The sequence below is a fragment of the Equus przewalskii genome, chromosome 16 (genome assembly GCF_037783145.1).
Source record: "Equus przewalskii isolate Varuska chromosome 16, EquPr2, whole genome shotgun sequence".
NCBI lineage: Eukaryota > Metazoa > Chordata > Mammalia > Perissodactyla > Equidae > Equus > Equus przewalskii.
Genome location: NC_091846.1, coordinates 79,452,679 through 79,478,901, shown reverse-complemented (window position 1 = coordinate 79,478,901; position 26,223 = coordinate 79,452,679). Strand labels below are relative to the sequence as shown.

The 26,223-nt window shown below is 41.9% G+C and overlaps 1 protein-coding gene across 1 annotated transcript in view; it reads left to right on the top strand.

Annotated features, from left to right (window-relative positions):
• The window catches only part of TUBGCP3 (tubulin gamma complex component 3), an 84,125-nt gene extending 59,163 nt beyond the window's left edge, over window positions 1–24,962 (top strand). Inside the window, exons 18-22 of the mRNA XM_070579309.1 lie at window positions 9,647–9,735; window positions 9,869–10,000; window positions 14,652–14,792; window positions 21,103–21,219; window positions 23,870–24,962. Of these exons, the coding sequence (XP_070435410.1) occupies window positions 9,647–9,735; window positions 9,869–10,000; window positions 14,652–14,792; window positions 21,103–21,219; window positions 23,870–24,028 (638 nt within the window). The 3' untranslated portion in view covers window positions 24,029–24,962. The remainder of the gene's footprint in view (window positions 1–9,646; window positions 9,736–9,868; window positions 10,001–14,651; window positions 14,793–21,102; window positions 21,220–23,869) is intronic.
• The last annotated feature ends 1,261 nt before the right edge of the window (window positions 24,963–26,223 follow it).

Genomic DNA, 26,223 nt, shown 5'->3' with positions numbered 1-26,223 from the left:
ATTTGGCTTTTGTGAAAAGTCTCATTTAAAATACTGCTTATCTTGACTTCTGTGCAAATCAGAAAAAAAATTGAGTCAAGTTAGATTTTTTTAGACCGTGAAATTTCTTTTAGAATCACATTTGTTTTTCACTCTAGTGTTCATATATGTACTGTAATTTTTTAGAAAAATTAAGTTTTAAGGAATGACAGCTGTTTAATCTGGCTCATTTAAAATTCACTTAATGTTTTAATGAAAGTCTGTTTGGGAATTGCTTTAATGTTTTGTTTTGGTTAATAAACTAAGACATGGAAATATTTTATAATATTATTTTACAGTTAAAAGCTATAGAAAAATTCTCAGGCCAGACAGGTTTATTTTAATGTTATAAATATTGAATGACTTCAATTATGAATACTTTTGAAATCTTTATATTGAAATTGATTTGGTCAAAACCTTTGAGAAAGTATTTCAACAAATATGTCTCTAAAGAAGAACTAAGCTGTTGTACGCTTGATCCTTTGATTGGTGGAGTAATTATTAGAAAAGGAACGGTCGTTTGAAGAAAGGCATATGTGACCTCTACTTGTGTGCCAGGTCGAGGCTGATCCTGGAGCAGCTCCCAGAGCTCCAGAATGATGACGCCCAGCAGGCGGGGCATGGTGGGCACTGGCGCGTTTGACACGTGGAATGAGCAGTTTCACTGGGCGTCCGTGCTTTTGGTGCTCCCAGCAGGTCTTTTCAGCTGGGTCGTGGTATCTTGTGCTCCTGGACTTATAGAAAGTTAACAGCAGGGAACCCCTGAAATGGCTGAGAAGGAAGTGAGAGGGAATGTTTTGTTCAGATACTGTAGTGGTGTGGACAGAGCATACTGCCTTCAGCCTCTGCTTTCTGGTGAATGCGGGCTGCCTGTTGAAGGGAGGCAGGAAGGCAGGAATCGTTGGTCCCTGAGAGAAGCTCACCCTGCCTCCTGGCCCTGTGTCTGTCTCTCTTTCCCATTCTGTCATGAGTCTTTCTTGTGTAGTCGAGGGCCACTGCCTGGTTTCCTGGCTTGCACCTGTGAGTTCTCGGTTTCCCTGTGGTGCTCCTGCCCCAGCAGCCTTCGTAATGTGAGTGAGTGGAGCAGTCCTAGCTGTCAGTCTCTGTGCCAGCGTCTTTCTTACTGTCTGATTTAGGTCCGTTCACTCTGTTGCAAATACTTTGTCATTGTGTCGCTCTTCTCTTTTCACAATAAACATCTGTATTTTTTTTATTTTTAGCCCTTGGAAATCTGAGCTTCCTAACAATTTTAAGTATAGCTGGCCGTGAAACATTTTCTGATGTGAACATCAGCTTAGCAATGTCTATGTGAATCTGCTTTTCTCTTGTCTTGAAGAAACAGCATTGAGTTTTGTTTTCTACTTGAGGATAACTCATTTGTTTGATCAGTATTCTATGCATGGGAAAATATATTTTTTGTGAAATTAGTAACTTTAACATAACTGATCCTATTATGTGGAGTTTAGTTTCATCTTTTTTCACTGATCCTTTTCCCTTTTTATTAAAACTTCTAAAGTATTTTTAATAGCATGCTATTGCCTTGTGTACGTACCATTTTATCTTTTTTCTTTGGTTGGACGTGCATGTAGTTCTTTTTTTAACTTTTTCCACTAGCAAATAATGCTGTAAGGTTTTTGTAAATATATATTTATGTGCCTCTGAATATTTCTTTAGAATAGATGAATTGGAAATGGAATTGCTGGGCTAACAGGTCTGAATTTTAGTTTCACTTTATACTTACTAATACTTGGTATTTATATTTTAACTAGTTGGTGCGTATTGTCAGATTACCTTTCAGGAAGGTTGTGCTGGTTTAGTTTACATACCCATGAGCACAGCTCTCGCTTGCTTGAAAGTTGTCTGCATTACTGGTGTTTTGGCTAACATTGGGTAGTGCCTTCAAACAAATTGTCAATTTGATAGGTGAAAATAGAAGTTCATTTTAATGTTTTCAATGCTTTTATATTGCTGAATGTAAACACTTTTTTTTTTTTTTGCCATTTATTTATTTTTTTCAGGAAATTGTTTTTTTGCCCATGTTTCTGTTGGAGTATAGTGTTCTTACCTTCAGTTTGTAAGGAAGTGTTGTAAAGTTGTTGATGGCCAGGCAACTTAATGAGCAGAAATCAACCAGCTAGTTAGTTTTGTTATCATAGCAAAGTTAGAAATGTCCCACCAACCGTAAATCTGAGTCAAACATGTAGAAAGATTCCATAAAGTGCTCCTCTCAACCTTTGGAGTTCTTCACAAATGCACAGTGTGTATAGCATCAATAATTGTCACCCCAGATGTCATTTTAATAGTGTTCACCAAAATAAGTTGTTTGCAATTAATAGTTATTCTCGAAAATGATTTGCTTAGGACAAGGGGTTTTGATAACGGTCTCCTAAGACATTTGTATGTATTTTTATCTATTTGCTACTCATCTGGACAACAAATAATTGTTGATACTAAAATGGTGCAAAAGTTTCTTTCCAGTGGTATGGAATATTTTTTGTTAGATTTAATTACTCTAAAAAGTATCGCTATTAGTGGCAACTGAATTTGTATTTGAAATAACATTTAACAAAAAGAAATAGAGAAATACAAGTAAATGAGCTTGTATTCTTTCTCAGCCTTTGTGTATTGGGAGGAGGGGGTGAATGGAGGTTCCCCTCCCCATAAGAGTGGTGTTGAAATAATCTCCTTTTTGGTCCTTATTAGAAATAAAATTGAATGTGGTTGAGGCAGGAGAGGTGGTCCACTCCCTTACAGGTGAGGTGTCCCCACAGGACTCTTAGGGCATTTTGCCAGTTTAATTGGCAGATGTTTTTCTTTCTTGGTGATTATTATGATAACGATTCATCTTACAATTGACTGTTGTAGACTTAGTGAAATGATAACTTAAAAGATGAGTAGACATTTTTCTCTTAAAAGTTTCTTCTTGTGCACTTCATTTTTGTATATATGGACGAGTGAGCAGTCCTCAGTAGTTAACACATTTATGAAAAGTTTTCTCTGCCAGACTTCAGGCTGAGTGGTTAGCTGTCAGCACAGATGCCGGGCTGTGTTGCCTGGTTAGTTCCACTTCGCCAGCAGCAGCTGTCTGGCCTCAGTGGGGTTCCTGATCCTCTGCCTCAGTTTCCTTGTCTGGGCTGGGCATGGTGACAGCATTCCCTCCTGGGTGGTCAGGATGGAATCTGTGTAAAGACCAGTGCAGCCTCGGGAGAGTCGTCATGACCCCCTGCCTGGTGATAGAGTTGCAGGAGGAGCTGAGCAGTGATGAGACCTTCCGCAGGAGCTGTGAAAACTCCCGGTTCTCATCAGCGTCCGTGAGTCCTTGGTCTTGAGAAATAAATCAGATGCGCGCTTTGACAAAGTCACTTTTAAACATAGCATCAGTTCTAAGTACAGGTTGAAGGAGGGGAGTTTGGAATTGTAAAGAAACTATTTTAGAGAAAGAAGCTTTTATAATTTTTGACGACACTCAGCACTATTTATGGTGCATCTCCAGATGAGCAGAGCTTCTGGCTGAAAATGCCTAAACCACATGGTCAAGCCTGTAAGAGACCTTTGTGTTTTTAAATCAACCTTGAAGTTCTTTCAACAGCCCTTAGAGGGCAGTAAAGAATTACAAATGAATCCAACACTTAGAGCCTAAATATGCTAAAGGCAAGAATGATCGTTTTTGATATTGTATATAAAACTGTCCACTGTTAAGTTGACCAAGTGGGAGAGGAACTGTATTTATATATTTGTTGGACCTCAGTGCAAATGTTGCTTTGCTTTTGGGGTTCTTAGGATTACTTGTCAGCACAGATGCCGGGCTGATCCACAAATAACAGTTATTTGAGGGTCAACCATAAAAACATAAGTACTTATGTTTTAAATGTATTTTCAAGGTGCTGGGTAAAGAGATTCAAGCGGTGTTTCAGGTGTAAGTTGTATTTTTTAGGAATTAAAGGACCGTACTGTACCTTGTGAATTTGCTCTGCTTATGAATTGGGTCCTAGTCTGTTGTAGGAGCCTTAACCAGGCAGTTAGAGGTCTGCAATGCTTAAAGCATATCGCTGTTGACTGGTTTCTCACATGGGAAGAGAAAGACTTGTGGTGTTAGAGGGATTCACATTCATTATGTGGATTATTCTGTCAGGCGCCTGTCAACAGTCAGTGTCCTCATAGCAGCAGCCGTAGGTCTCTTCACTCTCAGAGGCTTTATTTTACAAGAATGCCATTAAAGACACGGTCCTCTATCCTCATTTTAGGCACAAGAAAAGATGATTGTTCTAGAGAGAAAATATGTTATTTGGTATTGCTTTAAGACTATAAAAGAAAAGAACATGTATCTTAACATTGTTGCTAAATTTGCCTTGGTCATGGGAACATTTTGAAAAGGACGTGAATTTAACTAGTTAAGGCATAGGTGAGTGCAGACTATCTACTTTCATTTTGAGGATTGAGATCACTCGTTCAATAAATAATTATTAAGGGCCTACTTTGTGCTGCCTGTTCTTGGTATCCAGTGATGGATATGACGGACAAGGTCCCTGTCATCAAGAAGTTCGTTGCCTATTAGGGCAAGATAGACATTTTAACAAGAACTTAAAATACACCGTGATAAGCTGTTTGATATGAGAAAGACCAGGTGCTGTAGGAACATGAGAAGGAGACACCTGACAGACGTGGGTAGGACAAAGAAGGCTTCCCAGAGGCAGTGACATCCAGGTTGGCATCTAGAGATGAGCATGTTGATCAAGGGAAGAGTGTGGGAGTAGGGGGTGGGGCAGGGGTCTTCTCAGAATAGCATATTTGGAAATAGGGTGAGCGGATGAGGCTAGAAAGCGAAGCAGGGACCAGGTCTTGAGGTTTTGTGTGGGTCAGTTTGACTACATGGCAGTGGGAGAGGAGTGATATGCTGAGTATTGTGTTTCTGAAAGCCCCTCTGGCATCATTGAGCAAAATGGATCTGAGGGGTGAGATTGGAGAATAGAGACTGTCAGTTGTAATCTTGTGTGAGGGATGCCATTGGCCTTGGTGAGCACAGCAGCCGTGAGGCTGGGGAGAGGGTGGATTTGAGACACCTGGGAGCAGGACTGGTGATTGAGTATGCGTAGATGAGGAGGAATGGAGTTAGGGTGGAAGCCTGGGTCTCTGACTTGAGGAGCTGGTGGATGGTGGTGTCGTTCACCAGGCCGGGGAGCAGTGGAGGAGGAGCACGTTTAGGGGTCATGCTTCCGTTTCAGACACATTGATTTGAGATGTTTTTAAGGAAATATGCAATGCATCTGGTCCACTTGATCTGAAGGCCAAGACAGATCTGAACTAGAGATAAGGCTTAGACGTCGTTAGCTTAGGTGATATTTGAAGCTGTGGCATCGATGAGGTTTGCCTAGAAATAGAGGGAGAAGAGAAAAGGTCTTGGAGCAAAGGGAAGTGGAACAACCTCCTAAAGCAGATGAGGAGGAACAACCAGAAAGGTGGGCAGAGCACTGGGAGAAGGTAGTTTCTCTGAAGCCAAGGGAAGAAATATTTCAGGGAGGAGGGAATGATCGAATATGACACAGCTGCAGAAAATCAGTAAGGTGAAGACTGAACACTGTTCCTAACAGTCAGGTGAGGGCGACTTGGCTAGGGCAGGTCTGTGGCGCTGACTGCAGTGAGAAGGCAACGGGTACCATGGGCGACAGCCACTCAGCACAGAAGAAGCAGGGGTGGCCGCAGAGCTTGTTTGTTTAAAGAGTCGTTTAAATGCTGATGGGAAGAAGGAAGGAGAGGCTGACAAGCCTGGAGGGAAAGTGAGAGAGGAAGAGGACATTCCGAGCCTGAAAGTGGGGGGCTGTTAGCCTTAAAGCTGTGCTGGTGATGCATGTGTGGGCTTGGTGGCCAGAAGGTGGAGAGGCGCCAGCTGATGGTTGCCCTCCTTCGTGGTGGAGGAGGGAGGGGAGAGAATGGAGAGAAGGCAAGGATCAAGGATTCAAGGATGGTGATGGCTGAAAACAGCTGTTGGAGAGTAAAGGAGAGAAAATAAAGGGTTTGCAGGCAGCGTGGAGGACTAGCTGAGGTTGAATGCTGTGAATTTTAGGTTGACGCCAACATTGCAGGATGATTTTTTTGCAGATGTTTTTGTTTTGTGTCATTCAGTTGCATTTTCTTTTCCAAATGTGGGTGACATTAAAGAATCCACAAGATTAATCAGTAGTGGAGAAATTGTGTGCTCAGGTAAATCAGAGAATATAACATAGAGTTAATGATTCGGTCACTATGCATCTATTTTCAGGCTGTCTTAATGCTAGAGAAAAATTCCTGGATTATGAAGGAGTTCAAAAATGAAATGTAAAAATGTTAGCAAAAATGCATGACGTGCTAGTAGATTAATCCATCTGTTCTCCAGGTGCTGTGGGCTGGCTGTCAGTGTAACTCCAGTGGGAAACTCTAGGGAGACCCAAGAAATGCAGGCTAAAAAGAGCCACAAAAACTTGAGTTTTCGTGGAATTGAGTTTCTTCCATTGTGTGTAGAAAGTTGACTTGGAGCTAGATGATGGAGAGCAGCCACAGAAAAGTTTGTATGCTTTTCTTTTTTTTTTTCAGGGATTCCTCTCTTAGATTCTCTCTCTTCTGGATGTACCCTCCAAGAAACTTTTTGTTTCTTTCTTTCTTGTTTTTTTTTTTTTTTTTAAAGATTGGCACCTGGGCTAACAACTGTTGCCAATCTTTTTTTTTTCTTCTGCTTTATCTCCCCAAACCCCCCTGGAGACAGTTGTATATCCTAGTTACATGTCCTTCCAGTTGTGGGATGTGGGACGCCGCCTCAACGCGGCCGGATGAGCGGTGCCTTGTCCGCGCCCAGGATCCGAACCCTGGGCCGCCGCAGCGGAGCGCGCGAACCCAACCACTTGGCCATGGAGCCGGCCCCTATGCTTTTCTAATAAATATAGAGTCCTCCACACGAACAGACATTTTTCCACAGCAGACATACAGGTGGCCAATAGGCACATGAAAAGATGCTCAGTATCACTAATCATCAGAGAAATGCAAATCAAAACTACACTTAGATACCATCTTATACCCATTAGAATGGCTATAGTCACCAAGACAAATAACAACAAATGTTGGAGAGGTTGTGGAGAAAAGGAAACCCTCATCCACCGCTGGTGGGAATGCAAACTGGTGCAGCCACTATGAAAAACAGTATGGAGAGTTCTCAAAAAACTAAAAATAGAAATACCATATCACCCAGCTATCTCACTACTGGGTATTTACCCAAAGAACTGGAAATCAACAATTCAAAGAGGCTTATGCACCCCTGTGTTCAGCACAGCATTGTTCACAATAGCCAAGACGTGGAAGCAACCTAAGTGCCCATCGACTCATGACTGGATAAAGAAGGGGCGGTATATATATATATATACAATGGAATACTACTCAGCCATAAAAAAAGACAAAGTGATCCCATTTGCAACCACATGGATGAAGCTTGAGGGCATCATGTTAAGCGAAATAAGCCAGACAGAGAAAGACAAACACCATATGATTTCACTTATATGTGGAATATAAACAAACTTACAGACCAAGAGAATAAATTGTTGGTTACCAGGGGAAGGGAGGTGTAGGGTAGGCACTAGGGGTGAAGGGGCGTATGTATATGGTGTATGACAAATAATAGTGTACAACTGAAATCTCACTGTGTTATAAGCTGTTATGACCACAATAAAAAAAATTTAATAAAAAGGAAAGTCCAGGTCAGAAGTCTCTATAGCACGGAACAGAGAGATTGTAAGGACAAATAAATTACCACCATTACCACCATAACAGTCAATCAATCAGTCAATCAATAAATGGTCCTCCAGAGAGAGTGCTGAGAGTAGTCCACTTGTTTGCTAAGTCGTCTCTCAGGAGTGTGTGATGAAAGCTACAGGTTTGTCAGTGATGCCGGACTTTCTCTGGTAGGGAAATGTCAGGGTGGCTAGGTGTAAACTGTAGTTGTCCCACAGGCTGGCCAGTCAGCCAACGACGCCACTGTGAATATGTATAAAGCAGTGCATTTTTGGAAACACTCAGTGTGCTAGAGACAGTGGATGTCACAGTGAGACCTGAGTATCATTATGTGTCATTTGTAAAGACATTACTCAGTTTGTTTCTCGATGAAAAAGTCCACCAGAATTCTATGATAAAATTGAGAACATTAAAAAAAAATGAACCCTCCACAAATGGTATGTAGACTATTTCATATAACTTGGATTGCCACACTACAAAGAGCTCAAGTCACACCCGGGAAGGACCCTGAGAGCAGTGTGTTGTGCGTGCCTGCATGCATGTTGATTGTTTTCAGAATACGCAGCCTGTTCTCCAGGGAAGACTGCTGCTCCAGCCCTGGCCAAACCCAAATAGAGAAGCTTCCTTAAACCATAACACCGATGGGTATCAGTTAAAACAGCGTTTTATTATACTCTTTCTACATTGGAAAGTAATTTTAGTTCAACAGGCTATGAGTATTAGGTTAGATTTCTTAGCCCTCTTTGATAGTTTTAACAGGGAAGAGTACATTCTTCATTCTAAGCTTAGAAATCAAATGTAAAGTGTATAACCTGTTCTTTGGATGAATACTTACCATATTCATGGATTACAGATGCCTGACATGTGGAAGGCATCAGGTGGATTTTGGAGCATGTGCTGAGCTGCTGAGGTGGCCGTGCTGTTTTCCCTGGCCAACCGGAACGTGTTAAAAACAGCAAAATCCCCACTGTGTCACTTTAATCCTTAACTTGAAGAAGGGAGTGTTTAAAAATTATGTATTACCACTATTATTTTTTTCATATCTGTTTATATATCTCACTTCCTCATTACTCTCTTAAGAAGGGACAGAAACATTTTCTCGAATAAATGCATGCAGCAACAAATTATTTACCTAGGTAGGTAATTAAAGGCATTTGGAGCAGTAACCAACATGTCGTCTGACCCACGTTAAAGGTCCCCCTGTAGTCACTCCTCCAGTGGCCCACCTCTGACCGTCACTCAGGTACAGCAGTGTCCCGTAATACTCTGGTGGAGTCTCTGAGTGAAAAAGTAGAAGTGTGAGCAGAGCACGGCTGCTCCATGGTGAACTTCAAGCCTGTTGATGGCTTTCTAATCTCGTAAAGGAGAGAGGCTGAGGCTGAGCTCAGGCTCCCCTCCCTCCAAGATTCATGTTTCTCCTAGGTGACAAGGTCACATTTGGGTCCTTAAGGAAATGTCAGTTTTGTCTCCAGATAGCTAGGGAATAGTAAATGTTTCATGCACAGTAGCCAGACTAATTGTAAAGAAGCCGTAAAATTGAGCTTATGTTTATTCAAGAGATTGCATTATTATAAAGTAAAGTTTTTCTATTTAATTTTCAAATACAATCATTTCATTTTTTGCCATTTCTTATTAGGTCCTTATATTTTGTAAAATAATATAATACTGCTTGAGTAGATAGCTAAATCTTTGTGTAGCTTGAATGGCACAGGAATTGATTATGGAAAGGTTGTTTGCTGTTTTTAAGGGTCAAGAGTTAAAGCTAGTGATTCTGTTTTTTAAAGGTAGACTGCAGATACATGGGAGGGAGAGCATTGTGTTGGTTTTACGTGTGCTCCCAGTGGTGTCTAACATCAGTTCTCTGGCTCTCTTGCAGAGTTCTCTGGGGTGCTGCATCACTGCCACATTCTGGCGTCTGAGATGGTCCATTTCATTCATCAGATGCAGTATTACATTACATTTGAGGTATCTTCCCATCATCTATTGATTTTAGTTTAAATAAGTCATGCTTTCTGCTTTTGTGTGGTGCATTTTGTAGAAGACCCTGTACTGGGAAGAACGTGACTTTATCCCTAAGTTTCACGTTATTGTTTCTCAGGTGCTAGAATGTTCCTGGGATGAACTTTGGAACAAAGTGCAGCAGGCCCAAGACTTGGACCATATCATTGCAGCACATGAGGTGTTCCTGGACACCATCATCTCCCGGTGTCTGCTGGACACCGACTCCAGGGTAAGACTGACGTGTTGTTTAGAAACAAGAAGCAACAGTAATAGTCTTCTTTCCTTGGATTCCTGTCAAATGGGGCATCTTAGAAATTGCCTGATGCCCACATTTGTTGAGACAAGTTTATTTGTTATTTGATCTTCCAGGAACACTGATTCTGAACAGAATTGGAACAATAGTGCTGAAACAAGAACATGCTCTAAAATGGGTATAAAAATGGTAAAGGGTATGAGAACACTCGTTTATTTCCTAGATGTAATAATAGTGTCTTCTTGTGGTTGTTGAAAAGAGAAGAGTTAATCCTGAGTGATGGTTTTGAGTTACGGAGGGGTAACATCTGAGCACAGTGAACCAAACAAAGTGCTGTAAGGACAGAACGAGCGGTGGGGGCCTGTCCGGAGGTGCAGGAGAACGCAGCCTCCAGGCTGCATGTGCGTTTCCTCCCGGGGATGACTGCCTGCTCTGCTCTCCGTCCCGTCTTCATGAAGACGGCACCAGCTGCGAGGGTTAGAACGTCGGTGTCTGTGCAGGTGAACCTGAAGCTTCCTGGGCCCACACTTCTTTCCTTTAAGCCCTGTTGTCAAAGTTGCATGTTCCATGTTGCAAGTCTTCCTGGAGTTTTGATTTATTCAAAGATCTAGGGAAACAAGGAACACACTGCTTTCACTTGAAACAAGTATATTGTGAAGTAGGAGGCAAAATTTCAAGTACATTTTTGACATTAAATGTGCAACTTCAGAGAAGTTTTAGGCTTGCAGAGGGCTGCTTTGGACTAAACCTCCACTCTCTTCAAGGGTCCTTCTGTGGGAAATGCACCGCTTGAAAGGGCTTTAATTTTGTCTGCATTTTTAGTATATCTGGTTAGTCAGCCATGGCTAGGAAAACAGATATTTTGATATGCCAAATTTCATTATTAAAGAATTAGCGGTCATGTGTGTTAAAAAATCGCTCAGATCAAAGATGCTTCTATATAGAATATTTTTATAAATAATTTGAAATAATGGCACAAGAGTAATTTAAAATACTTTGAGTGTAATTAGTAATTTAAGAAATGCACACCTCAAGCCTTTTAGCCTCTATTGCTATTACTTAACCTCATCCTTATCAGGCTGAGATCACAGAAAGTTTGTGCATTGTCTGTCAGTGACACATTTATTGTTCAGTAGTTGTAGATGAGTGTCCTGATACACTCTCGGATGAGTCGAGGTTGTAACAGCTAGGACATTGTTCCTGGACTCGAGGCCTTTGCTGCCATGTGTGTGCTGAGTGTCCTAGTCAGACAGTACAGGGACTCTGCAGGCAGATGGACCCAGGTCTCAGTTCAACTTCACAGCTTGTGCCCCAGTGTTCTTGTGTTTTAAAAGGGCATGATACTCCTCTCTGTAGATTTGTGAGAATTAAATTATGTAATTCACATAAACTGTTTACCATAGTGCCTGGTACCTAAGTGTTAGTTGCTACTGTTTTTAAACAATTAAAAGTCACTGTCTTGTGTATATGCTTGACAGAGAGATTTATGAGAGATTTAGTGCTTTCTGGAAAATGTGTGAACTACTGAGGTTATACCCACACTGAAATCGGATTAATTGTGGCAAATAAGGAGAACTCAGTTGATAACATAGGAGTTTTAACCCACTTAGATAGATGAAAATTCTGTATGAAACGAGTTAAATAGTCATTCTTCTTGCCTCTGGAAGATTTCCACCGATATGAACAGAGTCCAAGGAGAAAATATTTTTGCCTATAGCAAGGTTTTCATGTGATAATGGAATGTTTACGTGAGTTTGTCTCTACTGACTTCACTGAGGGAGTCATTATGCTAAAGGCTTTCTAATCATTTCTGAAATGGTCCCTTGGCTGATGGTTTTACTTTTAATTTGATGGTTTGTTTAAAATGACCACTAGAGATGTTTTTGTTTTTTAAGAAACTCAATATATATAACAGATTAAAACAGTCTGTTCTTGGCATGAATTGTATATTTTTATTATACCACTTAGTAAGAAAAACAAGGCTGTTTGATACACATAATTTTGAAGGTGGAGGTTGTGGCATGACAGTTGTACGTTGTGTGTACATTTTTGTAATTTGTGTTTGTGCGTTGTTGAGAAAAATCTCAAATTGCAGTGAACTGTTGCAAACTGACATCACCACAGAATGCACTTTTGTACTTGTCCTGTATGAACAGATTGCTAAAAGGGGCCCATAGCACCCTTACCTTGAAGTAAGCAGCAGAAAATCACCACATAGATTGATTAATTGTTCCAAAAATAATAACTTTTTATTTGACCACAATAAAAAGCAAATTAGAGGAAATAAATCTTTATTAAAAACAAAAAATTAGACCATCTCCATCTTTTGCTTTACTTTTTTGTCATAAAAATAAGACCCCTCCAAGAGAACAAACCACTTTCAGGATGAGCACAGTGTTTACTGTATGAATCCCAGGGTCTCCGTGGTAACCAGAGGAGCAGCTTTACCTGCGCGGCTGCTTCTATCGGCAAATCAGTGTGCGTGCGTCATCCTTTCCCACAGTGCGTTGTAGTAAATGAAGGAAAACGTGAATTGTTCATTTTGTGATATCTGCGTTCTCTTGAGTTAGGTTATTCCGGGAGCCATTTAGCAAATACTAGTGAGTTTTGTTTCCCTGAAGAGTCAGATGTTAGCTCAACTGCTAATGGTGCTGCCACAACGAGGTGAACCAGATCTGAACTCCCATATTGCGCCCCTTCAGAAAGGGGGAGTGTTTTAGCAGACAAGGTCGCCCTCAGTGATGGGGATGGGAATGGCGCAGGTGTCTTCACTGCTCTTCAGTTGTCTTCAACAGCGGAGTTAGGCCAAGGTCTCTGTTTCTCCCCAAATCAGCTTGGTTGTGTCTTCCCATCTGTGAACTGGAGCCTCTCCAATTATCTAGGTTTCTTTTATGTTGCTCAATAAAGTTATATCATTTTTCTCCCGTAAACATCTTACACATCTTTTGTTAGATTATTACTACCTTTGTGGAATTTGGCTGGTCTATAGGAGTGCTATTAATTTCTTTATTTTGATCTTTTATCCATTTTTTATTCCAAAATTTTCTAGATCTGCTTATCCTTTTTTTTTTTTTTTTTGAGGAAGATTAGCCCTGAGCTAACATCTGCTGCCAATCCTTGTTTTTGTTGAGGAAGACTGGCCCTGAGCTAACATCCATGCCCATCTGCCTCTACTTTATGTATATGTGGGACACCTGGCACAGCATGGCTTGACAAGCGGTGCATAGGTCCACGCCTGGAATCTGAACTGGCAAACCCCAGGCCGCCGAAGTGGAGTGCACGAACTTAACCACTGTGCCACCAGGCCAGCCCCTAGATCCTATTTTTTACAAGGAAAAACGGTTTTGTTTCTTTCTTTCCACAGGGTATGCCTTCTGCTGCTTTTTCTTGCGTTAGGGTGTTAGCTAAGTTGACTGGGAGCTCAGGTGAGACTCCTCACCTTATTCCCGAGATTAAGGATCTGTTTTATTATTTTGCCATTAACTGTGGTGTTTGCCAAGACATCTGATAGGACCTTTCTCAAATTGAGTAGGTCCCTTCGAATACTAGTTTGTACTCGAAACTAGTACTAGTTTACATGTTTTATATAAATTGTGAGTGGGTGTTACATTTTAACATGATTTTTTTCTTGAACTATTGAAATTATCTTTTTTCCCCCCAAAATTGTTAACGGACTTTTAAAAAATCTAAGATGGCAGAGGATGGAGTTAATCCTCCTCTTCAGTTGTGGCACACTGCTGACCATGCCCACAGAAGTCCTCTGGTGGTTGTTGGGTTTAACGGTAACCTCTTCACCAACTCCGCAGTTCCCCGCCGCTTCCCCACGGCTGGCACCAGTGTCAGTGTGTTTGCTGTCCCACCGTAGGTATATATATGGTATTTTGAATGGATATATTTTATGTTGACATAAATGATTTTCTGCTGTAGATATCATTCTGTTTCCTTCTTATTTCTGTGCCACACTAAGAGAATAAATAACTAAAATATGGTAGATTTATACTGAAGAATACTCTGCAACACTCATAAGAAATGAACTAGAAATATGTACTGTGACGTTGATATGTTTTCAAAACATGTAGAGTTTTTCTCCCAGTGTTAAACCATCCTTTCATTCCTGGTATAAAATATGATACCCCGTTTTTTTAAAACCTTGCTGGATTTTTAAAAATATTTTATTAAGAATTTCCTTTCTCATATTCTCCATGTCTGATTTTGGTTTGTGTCACCAAAAGAAAAAAAATTGAGGTGCTTTCCTTTCCTTTCTAATCCTTGGAATAATTCCCCCCCTGACCCAGCTGCTCACTGCTAGCTTTGGCATGTGGGCCAGCGCTTGGGGTTTGTGAGGTTGGTGTGAGCTCTGGTGGTGATGTGTGTGGAGGGCTTGTTGCTGTTGCTCTTGCGGCACAGCTCCCTGCTCTCCCAGGGCCTGGTGCAGTGCCTGCTGCCTGGTGGTGCTCGGTGAGGGGCTGATAATGAGTCAGTGAACGCCGAGTGAGCACTGACAATGTGAGTTGATATCTTGTTTTGTAGTATCTTTTTACGAATTATCAATATTCTATTTGAAAAACGTAGTAATGAGCATAATGAAGTCTGTTGATAAAAAGAAAAACATTTCCTTTCTCTTTAGGCACTTTTAAACCAGCTTAGAGCCGTGTTTGATCAAATTATTGAACTTCAGAACGCTCAAGATGCGATCTACAGAGCTGCCCTAGAAGAACTGCAGAGACGGTCACAGTTTGAAGAGAAAAAGAGACAGCGTGAAACTGAGGTGTGGTTTTTATACCGGTGGATTTATTAATTTAAATAATAAACTTACTGCCACAGTAATCACAAATGTAGCAAGTAGCTTTCCTGCGGAAATATTCACAAAGCTGAGGCTGTGTTCCCATCTACATCTGGAGCCCTGAGGAGGTACTGACTTTTAGACGGAGTGGTCACCATCACTATCATCATCATGTTTTACAAAACAAAGACACCAGTGTTCACGAGAATCACAGATCCCTTGCCACGTTTCATTAGTAAATGTTGAGGTGTCTGTGTTGGTGTCTCTGCCGCGTGGCAGCCTGACACTGCCTCGCTCTGCTATCTGAAGCTGAGGGGTGCACATATACACATGGGAACCAAATTTCCGCACCTGTGGCCGTTTTCAGTGACCCTGCCAAAGTATTTCATGTCTTCCATGACCTCGAATTACAAAGATTTATTGAGCAAGTTTGGTGTTTTATGGGATTTCTCGTATTTGATATAATCTTTTTAATCTTTTACTTTTTCAAGTTGCTTATTCCTGGGGTGGTGACAGATTTTTCAGTTAATATAGTTTGTTTAGTTTTCTTTTTGAGTATTCCCTTAAAATTTGTGTTAGAGGGTCATATTTAGGTTGGAAAATTCACAACCAGTTAGAGCACAAGTTGTTTCTTCAGGAGATTTTGGAAATAGGTATAACACTTACTCCATTTGTATTGCCAAGAGCAGTTGCTTCTGATTCTGACATGTCGGAGTTTGTGACGCAGAGACTCCTGGCCCATGCCCTGGCACGCCTTGGTACCGGGCAGACTGAAGATTCGACCCCGACTGTTACTCAGTGGCTTTGTGTCTCTAGGTGACTTGACTTCTCTAAGATGTAGTGTCCTGATTTGTAAAATGGGAGTGAGTTACTTACGTGTGGTGAGGTATGCCAGTTATTTAGCATTTAGTAAGTATTCAATAAGTGCCAACCACTGCTGTGATTTTTAAAACTGCCCACATGCCCCAGAGAATCTGCCCTTCTGGAGGAAATCTGCAAAAACTAGTCCTTAGAATTGTCACACTCTGAGAATAGCATGGCAGCCAGTGTGTGGGAGTTGATGCTTCCCTCTCCAGACTGTTAACCGTCCGTGCTGGAGTGGAACAGATCTACATAATAAGTCAGGTTTATTCAGTGTATTTTATTCAGATATGCTTAGGGCTACGGTAGGAGATCTAAAAGCTGAAACTGTATCTGAGAAGTCATTTAAATTCAGTAGGCAAAATAATTTATGAAGCGGTCATTTAGACCTAAGGTCCACTGAAGTTTTAAAGAGATTATGCAGAAGACGCAGAGAAAGGTTTCAGAACCCTCCTGCGAGGATGCTGTGCTGGAGTCAGCCCTGCCTGCTTCACTGTCAGCATTTTGTCCTTTCTTTCTCTCGTGCTGCTGTTGGGCAGAGGGTTCCTAAGGGTCCTCTTCCTCCTCCAGTCCTCTGCTTGCTTTCCACTTTTCTCTTCAGAACTCCTACATTTATGATGATACTTCCAATGCAAATTTAGGATCAAAGGGCTTTTCTTTTTTTCTTTTAATATGTTAGACATTGGAAATCTTTGTTTCTAACAGCTTACTCCATTGTTATCTGACTACACTTACCCTCACACACACCTGTACACACACCTGTCTTAGAGCGAGAGTCGTGGTACTGCCCCCAACAGTATAGCAACAGTGTGGTTAGTGAGCAGTGTGTCCCACTAGGTGTGTGCATGAGATTCTACGTCGTAATGCCCCTGGGAATGGTTACTCCCATGAGGTCATGCCAACTCAGTACACAGGTGAATTGATCTCATTTTTGCTTTTAATTTTTAGGGATAGCTTTTAGTTATAAAACAAAGTTGGATTTAATTATGTAAAATAGCTACTTGTTTCCAAAGTCAAATCTACAAAACAAAGCATTTAGACAAGTCTGGCTTTTGTTGCTCTTCACTCTGTACGAGTCTCTGTCGTGAACGTGGGTGTAAAACCCAGGAGAATATCGCCAAGCTGTGATATATTGAAGGATGGGCCTTTACCAATGAGTTCCAGGTTGTTCCAAGAGTGCAGAGCTCTTCTGTCATTCTAGTAGAAATGTTACAATTTACCACAGTTATAGACTGAAGGAGAAAGATTTTGTGATCGTCTCAATAGATAAAGTAATTTAATTCCAAGGAAAATCTGGTAAGTCTTGTCTGAGATATCTACAATGAAGCATCATACTTAGTGGTGTGGATGGATTGTGGGGCGAGATGCTGTCCCCACTTTATTCAGTGTTGCCCTGCGGGCCAGCCAGTGTTGTAAACCAAGAAAAAGAAATACAAAGTGAGAGAAAGAAAGAAAGCTGTCTTTTTTCCCTTTTTTTTTTTTTTGGCAAAATTCATGATTGTTGACATAGAAAATCTAAAATAATCTTTAGGTAAATTACCAGAATTAAGAAGTGAATTTATGAAGGTAGCAGAAAACAAGGTCACTATGCAAAAATCAATTATATTTCTTCCTATCAGCAACAAACATAATGAAGTTTTAAGAGAAATGCCATTAAAAGAAGATTAAAATGTAATAAAACATATGCAAGACCTCTATACAGAAAACTGTAAAACAGGGCCTGGCAGCCTGAGGTTTGCAGACCAGATTTGCCGCCTGTCGGTCTCTGTAGACAGTGTCGCTGGGACAGCCGGGCCTGCTCGTTCCCCTGTCTGTGCTGGCTCTGTGCTGCAGCGGTGGAGCTGAGTGATGTGACAGAGACCTTAGGGCTCCCAGACCCTAAAATACTTGCTTTCTGGTCCTTTACAAAAAAAAATTTGCTGACTACTGCCTCCCCGAGAGATGTTAAAGGACCCCTAAATAAATAGAGGAATATATGGTGTTCATGGATCCCACTTCTAATTCCAACAGTTTGTGTTTTTGGGGGGATAGAAAATGATAAACTAATTCTAAAATCTATGTGGAAATACATAAGGCCTAGCATAGTGAAGAGAATATTGAACAGGAACAGAATTAGAGGATATGCATTTATAATTGAGTATACATATACGCTCAAGACTTCCAATATAATTACAGTAATTAACAGTGCTGGCTCACGGGGGACAAGCCAATGGAGCAGAATAAGGTCCAAGAAACAGCCCCACACGGTTAGAGTCATCAATTCTTCATCGAGGTGGCCCTGAGGACAGTGGGGAATAGAGCATCAGTCAGCGGGGTTAGGTAACTGTGTCTTGACCCTACCACCCACCCCATACACACACACACACACACACAGCCACCGTGAGGTGGTTGTAAATCTGAACATGAAGGTAAAATGCTGGAGCTTGTAGAAGGCAACTTAAGAATAACTATAAAATAAGTTAAAAATGAATCATTCTCCTACAATTAGTAACGTCTGTTTATCAAAGACACCCTTAAGAACATGAAAAAGCAAGCCTATAGCATGGGAGAAGATATTTATGTACACGTAAGTGACAGCTGGTAAGTGACCAGAATGTATAAAGAGCTCTCAGGAATCGATAAGATAACTCCTTTCAAAATAGGCCTCAAATTTATGAAAAGGTACTCACCCTCAGTAGTCCTCAGGTAAATGAAGGTTAAAAACCCCCAGTGATATGCATTACATCCCCAAGAGAATGAGTAAAATTTTGAAGTGGACAACAGTAAATGTTGATGAGGATGTGAAAAATTGAGAACTGCTATACCCTGCTGGTAGAGGAGAAGCTGTTAATGGCCGCTTGGGAGTGCTGGCTGGCAGTTGACTAAAGCTGAATTTGACGATACTCTGACCCAGCCTGTCCACTCCTACGTACATACTCAACAGGAATGCATTCTTAGACACTGCAGACATCATACCTTGTAGCTGGGTACCTCTGAGAGGAGAAGGTGGTTGTGACAGGAAGGGCCCGAGATGTTCTTCTGGGGCCCTGGTAACGTCTTGTCTCTTCGTCTAGATGGTGGTGCCTGGTCTGTTCATCTCGTGACAGTTTTTCATGCTTGTCCACTTAGGATTCTGGTACTTCTTTGTATGTATTATACTACAGTAAAGTAGTATATTTAAAAAATTTGTTTAAAAAATAAAAGTTTGGTAGGAGAAGAAGAGATAGGAAGTAATATAAATTTTGTAATTTCATCAACTTTAAAAACCCAACATCAAAAAATGTTTTTTAAAGCTCATAAAGCAAATAAAACAGGTATAAGTATATTAAAAGATATAAACATGAAAATAATGTCTTTTAATGTCAGGGAGCAAAAAAGAAGGAGGACACTAATCATTATTGCTCTGATTAGGCTGTCAATGCCATCTAAAGTAAAAAATGATGAAAATGGTAAGTTTTGTGAAGCTGTAGTTATAAAGTTATGCACTAGAACAAAAATATAAATCTTCCAGATTATCAGAAGAAACAAAGACTATGTAGTGAAAGATTACCATCCTCAAGTAAATCAGAAAACATTTCATATATATATGACAGAACCAAGACCAGACGTACTGTCTTATCAATAAAGGTAACTGAGCTGAACCCACCTGCTGAAAGAAGAGGACTCTCAGTGAGAGACACCGTTTGGTTGGTCCCCTTGGTAAGTGGGTTGGATTACCTGTGGTGGAGGCTGGCTCGTTACCTGGGAAGACGTGCCGGTTGCGAAGTTCTGGTCTAGAAGAGACACTTGGAACAGGGTGATGTAGAAAGTGTGAAGAGAAAAGAGTGGACAAGGCACACTAAGGAGGTGAAATTCTTCAAAGGAAAGCAGGCTACAGATAGGGCAAAAAGCAGTAAACCAGGTGAGGGTGCCTCGTGACAATGACAGGTGCAAACCATGAGGACCGAAACAGTCTAGTATCAACAGTCATAAAATGAAGAGTAGGAACTACAGGAAAAGTGGATCAAAACACGTCACTGTTAGAAGTATAATTCAGTTTCTCTCAGACCACAAGAGCTCAGACGCACAGAAATGACTAGGACGTGATGATGAAACTCCATCCTCCTCAGTGCTTATGTTAATACACTAGAGAGAAAGTAAGTAAACTAGACGCCCCACTTGACGCTAGGAAGGCAACCGTGAAATGCCCCTGAGGGGCCGGAGGCGATATCTGGTGGTGACAAGAGCGGAAGTTAGTGAAGCGGAAGACAGAACAAAGGGGCTAGTAAGATCCAAGACCAGCTTCTTTTGGGGTACAAGCGATGGTGGGGAAATAAGCTATTAACTAGCCCAAGAGATAACGGGAGGAGAAAGCACAAACGTACAGAATAAGTGAGGAAAAAACCATATATGATTTTGCTCAGTTTTATGCAAATAAACCTACATACTTGAGGGAAATGATTTTCTATACATTTCCAAAATGGACCCCCGAAGAGAAAACAGATTCTGAACAGAACAGCTACCAAACCAGAAGTAAAGTTGTTGCGTAGTCTGCCGCCTGAAAGGGGCCGGGTTGACAGTACCGAGAAACCCCGCCAACCTTCCAGCAGTGATGAGCTTGAGTGCTCAGTGACTGTCCCAAGTCGTAGAAGAGGAAAGCTCCCAAATTCTGCTTGTGAAGGTGACACCAAAATGCAAGAAGAAAGACCAGCTCTGGGTTATAGAGATTGAGAGAAAAAGTCTTACGTAGAATGTCAGTGGAAAATATTTAACAGAATATTTAAAGAATAATGGACCAGTACTGGGGTTTATTTCAGGAATACAAAGGGGGAGGAAATCTATTAATGTAATCTAGTATGTTAACTGATAAAAGGGAAAGAATCTTATGATAATTCCTATATATGCTGGCTGAAAAGGCATTTAGTGAAATTCGCCACTGACTGAGAACAAGAGTAGACGTAGATGGATATTTCTCCACTACAAAAAATACGTCATGCTTGGGGGAGATAGCAGGAGGCATTCGCACTGAAGTAGAGTGACTGTGAGGTTTAAGGGGTGCCACTACCTTCAACCGCCTGGTTCCACTTTTATGTATGCTGTCTGTATTAAAAATGTGTACAGGATGACAGAAAAATACAGGGTTATTTATTACAGCATTGTTTGTAACAGCAAAAGACTGGTGAGCTTGTGACGAATTATCTAAATTGTTCCATGTTACACAGTGTAATACCATGGTTATTAAAAACAGGGAGTTCTATGTGTACTCATATGTACTAATATAAAATATTTCCAAGGTACATTATTAATTGAAAAATGTAAGCTGGAGAACACTTTGGCATAGAAAATGGTCGCAAGTGTTTTAGCAGTCCAGGGGCATACAAAGCATGCATCCCCCCTCCTAACATTCCATCTCAGTCCCCCTCTGACAGCCTCTCCATCCAGATTTTCATGTAATTTGGTCCTTCTGATTCTTCAGGGCCAGTGGGGAGTGACAGCAGCAGAGGAGGAGGAGGAGAACCAGAGGATTCACGAATTTCAAGAATCTATACCAAAAATGTGTTCACAGCTGCGAATATTGACACACTTCTACCAGGTGTGTGTTAGGGGAAGAAAACCGCTGTCCGACTCCTCCCCTTGCTTGTTGTCTGTAATTGACAGGTGCCGTCAAAATGATTTGGAAGGAGTCATTTCCATCAGCCAGCACTTTCTGTGCACGTGTGAGTAGCAGCCACAGAGGGGCCCACCTTGGCCGGGACCCTTCCCGGAGCTTCTGGGCTGCCTGCTCTCTGGTGCGGCCGGGACTGGAACCCCGGCCTGGGATGGTGCTAGTGTTTGGCCGTGGGTAGGAGCTCTGGGAAGACGGCTCGGCCTTCTTTGTGAGTCCGAGGTGTGGCATGTACTGCGGGCCCGCTGAGGGTGCCTCAGGATCACAGGTGCGGGAAGGTGTGGTGAGAGGAACCCAGGAGCCAGGGCAGCTGGGCTCGGAGGGTGGGGTAGCTGAGTGGACAGACCTGAAGTTGCTGAGAGAAGCCGACTGACACGGTCTCTGTGCTCTGCTCCTTATTTCTATTTCGTGGACTTGGTTTCTGATTGCATCTGTTTCTCAGTGTGATTTTAGTGGTGGAAATATAGATGAAAAGACTTTATGAAGAATTTTTCCATTCAGTTACTGATAACTATTGGAAAGACAAATCAAGCATTGACCTCCGACCTTTGAACCTTCTGTTTTGTGTGCTGATGTATTCCTGTGGTTCAGAATATGAAAGGAAACACCACCGCCCTGTTCCATGGGACCTAGTTTGCTTCCCACAGTTGTCATGTTTTTTAATTTTGTATTTTTCTTCAGTATCACTAAGGGCGAAATTTGCCTGTTTTGCAAGTGGTCTTACTCTGACATTGGCCTACTAGTGCATTTTTCTTGAAAACGTGTTTCATAAATGGTGGTAATGACTAGTTTATGCTCAATGCCAAAATATCGTTATTGGCCAGATGTTGTGATTAATGAGCTGCCCTCTTGACCCAATGTCATGTATGTAGTGTGTTCATTTCTTAAAGATGGATACCTGATGGTCACTTCCATACTGTTAATTAAGATGCTTGTACAGCTGCAAAGGAGTAACATGTAACTTAAACATGTGTCCGTGTGCTCATTTCTAAAAGAGACAATGACGGTTACACATTTTCCTGATAGAGTTAAGACTTTTCTTTTTGGTGAGGAAGATTGCCCTGAGCTAACATCTATTGCCAATCCTCTTGTTTTTTCTAGAGGAAGATTGTTGCTGAGCTAACATCTGTGGCAGTCTTCCTCTGTTTTGTATGTGGGATGCTGCCAAAGCATGGCTTGATGAGTGGTGTGCAGGTCTGTGCCCATGATCCAGACCTGCGAACCCTGGGCCACCAAAGTGGAGCACATGAACTTAACCATCACTGGGCACCCCCAGTAAATTTTTTTAAAAAGTAATCTGAATCAGTATAATCCCAGTTTTACTCAAATTACAGTGTTAATCATTATAAATCATTACCATTCAGATTTCTTTTTCTTAACAAAAAAGTCCTTTTTGGTTCTCTTTGTATTGGTGCTTGTAACGGCAGGATGTTAAGTCATTTACTGCTTATGAGTGCTCACTGAGAGCCCCAAACCGTGGAACGAAATGCTCCTCAGATTTCCTTGTAGAGGGTTTCACACATCATCTTGTTTCCGTTTCATGGCTTAACAGGAAGTCACTGTCTATATTTTTAGCAATATCATCCTTAGGAGCTGTCTCCTAAGTCGTCTTTTACCCAGGAAGACAAAGTGACATTCGCACACAGGCACACTGCGTGCTTGTTCAAATGTAAAATTACCGTGTCTAATATACGTGAGTCTCCGCACGTGCCAGCTCTCCAGGATGGCCCCGGAAGCAGGGAGAGGGAAAGTGACTGCTCTTCCAGTTGGGGAGGATGGAGACGGATGTGTGGTGTTTCAGTGACTTCTCCCTGCAGATAAGGACATCTCCAAACTGGAGCTGTAGAGACGAGCAGCACTTACCTTGGACAGACAGGTGTCTGCCAGCCGTGAGATAGGCCATGGAGCCTGGCGGCGTGGAGATTGTACTTACTGAGTGCCTTACTCAGCCCTGAACAGAAGCAGTCCGTGACTCTGTCCTGTCAGAGTTTTCATAAACTTCCATCGTATCCCATCATCTTTACAAAGCCCCCTTGAGAAAGAGGTGTTGGGGCCGCCCTCTGCCTGCCCTTCAGGAAGGCGAGCACAGCCTCCCGTCCGCAGAGGCCCTGGACCCTGAGGTTTAGAGCCTGGTCTCACTTTGTTCCCCGTCAGGGCTTTATGGTTAACGTTCCCTCATAACTCACATGAAAGATGAAAGGGGCAACTAACACGAAGTTTTCTATACAAAGTAAAAGAACAGAATGGGTTATCATCAGCTGCTTGGCTGTTTTGCTTATTCTTGTACAACTCAGGGCCAAAAGGAAAAGTCTGTCGGCTAGTTCTTTTAAATAAAATGTATGCTTTGCTAATTTGTATTGTAGAATGGGCATATTTCCTGATCATGGGCTGCCGTTGTCTCTGTGAACCCAGAGCAGTTCTTGTCACCCAGACGCCTGCCATGGTGGGGGTTCATGTGAGACTTGTGGATTTGGGAGGAAAAACAGCCCCAAGTGAGATGAGAATGGTGGGATGTGGGATGGGCTTGTGGACACTTCCTTTCTGAAACGAGCGTTTCACTCTCTGTGTCTCTTTTCAGGGGATCGTGCAGCAGTTTCTGGTGCTGCTGACCACCAGCTCGGATGAAAGTCTCCGGTTCCTCAGCTTCAGGTTGGACTTCAATGAGCATTATAAAGCCAGAGAGCCAAGACTCCGGGTGTCCCTGGGTGCCAGAGGGCGGCGCAGCTCCCACACGTGAGGGCTTTCGTGTCCTCTGAGGAGCCACCCCTGCTATTAATCGCATTCTTAGACACAAACACTCACATTCAAATTCTCAAGGTGACGAACGTGCTGCGGGCGTCCACCATTCCTGCCCACAGACGCTTGGGTGTTTCCTCGGCGTGGCGTCTGGCGGAATCAGTCTTGTTTTTATACATCGGAGTGGAATCTATTTGTAATATCACTAAGTTAAATAGGCTGGTTTGCACTATTAAAATTTATTTCTAAAAGTCTTCATATTTAAAAGATACCACACTTTGTTGAGGCTTCTTAAACCCTCGTGATATAATTTATATTTGCCACTTAAATCAGTTTCTTTTAGCAAAAACTAGGGCGATGGATATCCATCAGTTAAGGTGGTGATGTCATCACTATTTTTTTAACATTCTCCTTAGAGCCAATTTTTTGTTAATATAGTCAAATTAAATTGAAACAAAATGTCCCTACTAAGAAAATATATAGAGCATTTTATTTTGTTTTTAGTGTTGTAAAATATTAAGAACCTTTATATCTTAGTGCGTTTACACATGTTTATTGTTCTTTTCTCTTCCTTCAAAGTTTACATTTTTATATTTAATTTACTCTTTCAGATAGCTCTAGAACAGTGTAGAACAAAGTAGGAGTGACGTGGAACAAAAACATCTGTCACCTGAAGCAGTATGTAAATATGGGGACTAGAAAGTTAATGAAGTATTTTATTTTCAAAATTCTGATAAGCATTGGAAAGAAATTGACTTGGATAATGAAGATTTCCTTTTTCCTTGCCTATTTTTTCATTGTAAATATTTATATACTACTGATCAGATGTTGGAGGGAAATGTTTTTGTAAAATGTCATATCGAGTCACATAAATCTGCCTTTATTATGTTGCACAAGAAGTGAAAACTTAGAAAATTAAAAGCGATTATCTTTCACATGTATTGGTTATTTCTTGAATAGTCTGTGGAAAGACCCTGCGCTCACTGGCTTTGACAGAGCTTGATTTACTGTGCTTCAGTATATGAATATTTCATCAGTGAAACCAAGAACTGAGACCGCGGGCAGCTCTCGGTGTGGAGCCAGAGGGAGTGCCACACTCACTGCGTGCGTGACACAGCCCTTCACTTCCCTGCTGTCACACCTGCCTCCTTTGGGCATAGTGTCCCTTTCAAGTAAAAGGGCCGTCAGGAGTCCTGGCTGTGCAGAAGTGAATCCAGGGACGGGTCAGAGCTGCTTAGGATATGGATTTAGTTTTAGTTTAAAAATTCGTAAAATCAGAAATCTGGAGCAGGTTTCTCTACTGCAAAGCATCTCAGAAATGATGGTGTTTTGTGTATCCCCAGGAGGAATTTCCCAAGGCTTTTTGCCCTTGGAACCTACTTTTATTTATTTGAAGCCTTCTCCAGAGAGTAATCCTCAGTAGATAGCACTCTAGAAAATGCTCCTCTAGATTTGGGACTAAAACTCCATTGATGCTCAGGAGCCATCAAGTGATGAGGCTTGATCTGTGGGTTCTGGAGGAGCTTCTGAGAAGGGCCCTCTGTGGAGCCAGGACGGCTCTTGTTGGCTGGGTTACAGGTCTCACTGAGAACAGAGCTGTGAGTCTGGAGGATGGAGGCAGAGACCACAGAAGGTCAGGGCAGGCCAGCGGTGGTGGGTGGAGGAGACCTTGGAAGAACTCATCTCAGACCCACTGAAGATGTCACTTTAATGGACAGGCAGGCCTGTCACAGAGCAGGGTCTCATCAACCAGAATCAGCAAGGGCTTCAATGGATTGGGGGCCCACACTGGAGTGGTTGAGATGCGAGAGCCTGCCACAGGGGGTGAGTCGTCTCTGGAGGCAGAGACCCCAGCACGACCCTGGGAAGGTCACTTCTTCATCCAGAGAAAGACAATCGTAACTTTTGTAGGTTGTAAAGATTAGAGATAACTGTCTGCACAGCCTCTGGCTCAGTAGGTTCTTAATGGTGCTCTTGTGTTCTGGTAGAGTGAAGCCTTTTGCCCTGGGCAGCTCAAGTAAGCCCAAACTAGCTTTTCTGTCATGGAGGACACCTCTCATCTGCCCAGGAAGTTCTGTTGCTGTGCTGAAGGCACGTTTATCCTTGGGCAGAAGGACTTGTCTCTCCCCTGTCCTCTTGCGTTCCCAGGCTTGACTGAAGAGGGGAAGAAGCCTGCCTTCCACGTCGTCAGCAGAA